Genomic DNA, 3,528 nt, shown 5'->3' on the forward strand with positions numbered 1-3,528 from the left:
ATTTCCTATAATCTATACACATTCGCCACCCTGTAACAGTCCTAGTAGCCACTGGCTCACCCTTGTCATTCTTGACAATGATCATACCTCCCTTCTTTGGTACTACTTGTACAGGGCTAACCCACTTACTATCAGAGATAGGGTAGATTATTCCTGCAACAAGCAATTTTAGAACCTCTTTTTTCACTACCTCCATCATATTTGGATTAAGTCTTCTTTGAGGTTCTACAGAAGAGGCATGATCGTTTTCAAGAATAATTTTATGCATACAAAAAGAAGGGTTAATACCCTTAATATCATCAATGGTGTACCCAATTACACTTTTATATGTTTTTAGAACATTGAGCAATTGCTCCAATTCTGTGTCCTTGAGTTCAGCATTAACAATAACAGGGTATGAATTATTAGGACCAAGATATGCATATTGTAAATTAGAAGGGAGAGGTTTCAATTCTACCTCGGGAGGCTTAGTATTCTCCCCAATACTCATTGCATTAAGTGTTTCTCTGATTGGATTAGCGATTGGGTTGGCCTTTGCTTCTTCAAGTAGCCTGGCATATTCTCTTGCTTCCCAATCTCCATCACCATCATCCTTTCCTACTAGCACTTGTTCAAGTGCGTCATCTGGTTTGCTCAAAGGAAGATTCTCACTCTGCAACTCGTCAAGTACATCAACCTGACAAATAGTGTCTCCCATAGAGGGAGTACCCATAACATTCAAAAGTGAGTATTCCAATTTTTCATCACCTACTTCAAAAGTAATCTTACCCTTCGTCATGTCAATGATTGCACCTGCAGTAGCTAAGAAAGGTCTACCAAGTATAATTGGAACATTCACATCTTCCTCCATTTCCATCACAACAAAATCACAAGGAATGAAAAATTTACCTACACGAAGAGGTACATCCTCAAGCACTCCCAAAGGAAATTTGACTGACCTGTCTGCAAGTTGCAAGGAAATGCGTGTGGGTTTGAGTTCACCCATTTGTAGCTTCTTACAGATGGACAACGGCATGAGACTTACACTTGCACCAAGATCGCATAGTGCCCTATTGATTTCAATATCTCCAAGCTTCACTGGAATTGAATAACTACCTGGATCACCTAATTTCTTAGGTAGAGTGTTCTGCAAAATAACACTGCACTCTGCATTCAAAGAACTGTAGCATTCTCTTCCAACTTTTTCTTGTTAGAAAGCATATCCTTTAAAAATTTAGCATATGAAGGCATTTCGGATATAGCATCTAAAAACGGAATATTTATATGAAGCTTTTTAAGAATGTCAAGAAATTTACCGTACTTTTTCTCAAGTTTAGCTTGGGCTAACCTTTGAGGAAAATGAACTTTAGGCACATATGGAGCAAGTGGCTTTGGAGTTGCATCCTTTTCTTCATCCTCGACCTTAGCATTGTGAATCTCCTTCTCACCTTCACCTACTTCTTCAACGACCTCCTTTGATGGCTCCTTGATAGGAGGATCATCCAATTGCTTTCCACTTCTCAAAGTAACAACATTCAAATGCCCTTTCTGTGGTTGCTCTTTCTGACCCGGAAAGGTCCCCGGTGTCTTTAAGGATTGACCAACTTGGTGAGCAAGTTGGCTTATCTGATTTTCCATGAGCTTACTCTGGGCTTGTAGCTGTTGTATGGAACTGTTTTGATGGTAGATGGAGTTGTTGGTTGTGGTGATAAAGTTTTCCAACATTAGTTCAAGGTTGGACTTTTGAGGAGGTGGTTGAATAGGTTGTTGGATTGGAGGTGGCCTTGGTGGGAAACCAGGTGGTGCATTATAGTTGTTGTTTCGAGGTGGTGGTGGACGTGGATTTTGTTGAGCCTGGGTATTCTTGTAGGAAAAATTTGGGTGATTCTTCCAACCTTCATTGTATGTGTTTGAATGGGGTTCATATGGCCTTTTGGGGTTAGAGGTGTAGAATGCATTAGCTTCCTCAATCGACATCTCATTTAAACTTTGTGGGCAATTGGGTGCAATATGACCTTCCACATTACACAATTGACAAATCTCAGGTGAGCTAGTGGATGTTCCAGCTTGGAACCTATCGAACTTGCTTGTCAATGCCTGCACAGAACTAGTCAAAAGAGTTAAAGCATCAACATCTAATTTATCTCCTTTTTTCACACTGTTACGACCACCTGGATGATAGTTATCATTGGCCGCCATTTTCTCAACTAACTCCTTTGCATCAGTTGGATTCTTTGTTAAGAGAGAACCCCGGAACGCAGCATCAATGTAGATACGGAACTCGTGAGTTAGGCCATTGTAGAAGGTTTGGATTAACATCCATTCAGGAATACCATGGTGGGGGCATTGCCTCTGCAATCGCTTGAATCTCCTCCACGCATCGTATAGGGACTCATCAAAATATTATATGGTTTAATTAAGAAAATTATTCTTTCGTGAGATTAATATATTAAAAATCGTGCACTATACGAACTTTCATCTAGTAAAAGAGTAGAAGGGAAATTAATAAACTATTTTGTAAAAGATATTAATTTTTAATTTCAAATCCTTATCCATTTAGAGCATGCACAGCAGGTAACCAAAGTGTTGATCAGGAGAAGAGAGAAAATATTTGCATTAAAATATTGAAATGAAATAAAAAATGGTGAGATTGGGAGATGACCAAGGCTTAGCCATGATCAAAACTAAGGTGTTGTGAAAAGTTTCCAAGAGTGCCACGTTGATTTGCACACTTAAGTAGTCAAGAAACTTTGTTGCAAAAGACAAAAAACGGTAACATGCATGGGGGAAGAAGTCTGTACATGCATTTTACTTGTGAATCCAATGGTGAACATGCTTCATCTTTAGAATTGAAAGATCTGACAGTCCAACACCATTCATCATTAATAACATTTCAATTCTTATAACGGTAACAATTTTAAAAATCAGAAGTTTAATAATATATAATAAAAAATTGTACCGACGGTTATATTCTTTTTCTTTATAAAATGAGTCTAATATTGAAGTATTTTCATACAATTATAAATTACTCACTCTCAAATAGAAACATCTTCCTATCTACTAAACTCAAAAACATGTTGGATATGGGTAAATCCAATAGAAAAAAAAAATTATCCAACTCAAGAATCCTTCTCAACAACATAATAATCCAAATAATCAACCTTCATTTTCTAATAGTCAAATTGATCTCAAATCTCAAATACAACCAAGCTCTCAATTTTTCCCACAATTTCCAAATTAAGGAATGTTTAACATGAATTTTGCAAGTTCAATTTCCAACACAAAAATCCCTTTATGACCACCACATAATCCAAATACCTCTCATTCTTAACATGTTTTTCCATCTGAAGAACATGTAGATGTTCAGGATTATTAATTTGCTGAACATGAAATAACATTTCCTATGTCACAACAATTTCTGATGGAAAAGGTGAAAGTGCATTTTCGAATTTTAATTGGGCTTACAGAATTCAGCTACTTCGGATGATGATGATAATAATGATGAGATTGGAGAAATTGAAGAAAATAATGAAGGTGACAATACCAAAG

At 37.1% G+C, this 3,528-nt stretch overlaps 1 protein-coding gene across 1 annotated transcript; it reads right to left on the reverse strand.

The window, feature by feature from the left end:
- Positions 1 to 1,152: 1,152 nt before the first annotated feature.
- LOC110694385 lies at positions 1,153 to 2,298 on the reverse strand. Its single transcript, XM_021871554.1, has one exon. It carries the CDS (start codon positions 2,296 to 2,298, stop codon positions 1,153 to 1,155), a length of 1,146 nt encoding a protein of 381 aa, XP_021727246.1.
- Between the last annotated feature and the right edge of the window lie 1,230 nt (positions 2,299 to 3,528).

Source organism: Chenopodium quinoa, unplaced genomic scaffold (genome assembly GCF_001683475.1).
Source record: "Chenopodium quinoa cultivar QQ74 unplaced genomic scaffold, ASM168347v1, whole genome shotgun sequence".
Taxonomy (NCBI): domain Eukaryota; kingdom Viridiplantae; phylum Streptophyta; class Magnoliopsida; order Caryophyllales; family Amaranthaceae; genus Chenopodium; species Chenopodium quinoa.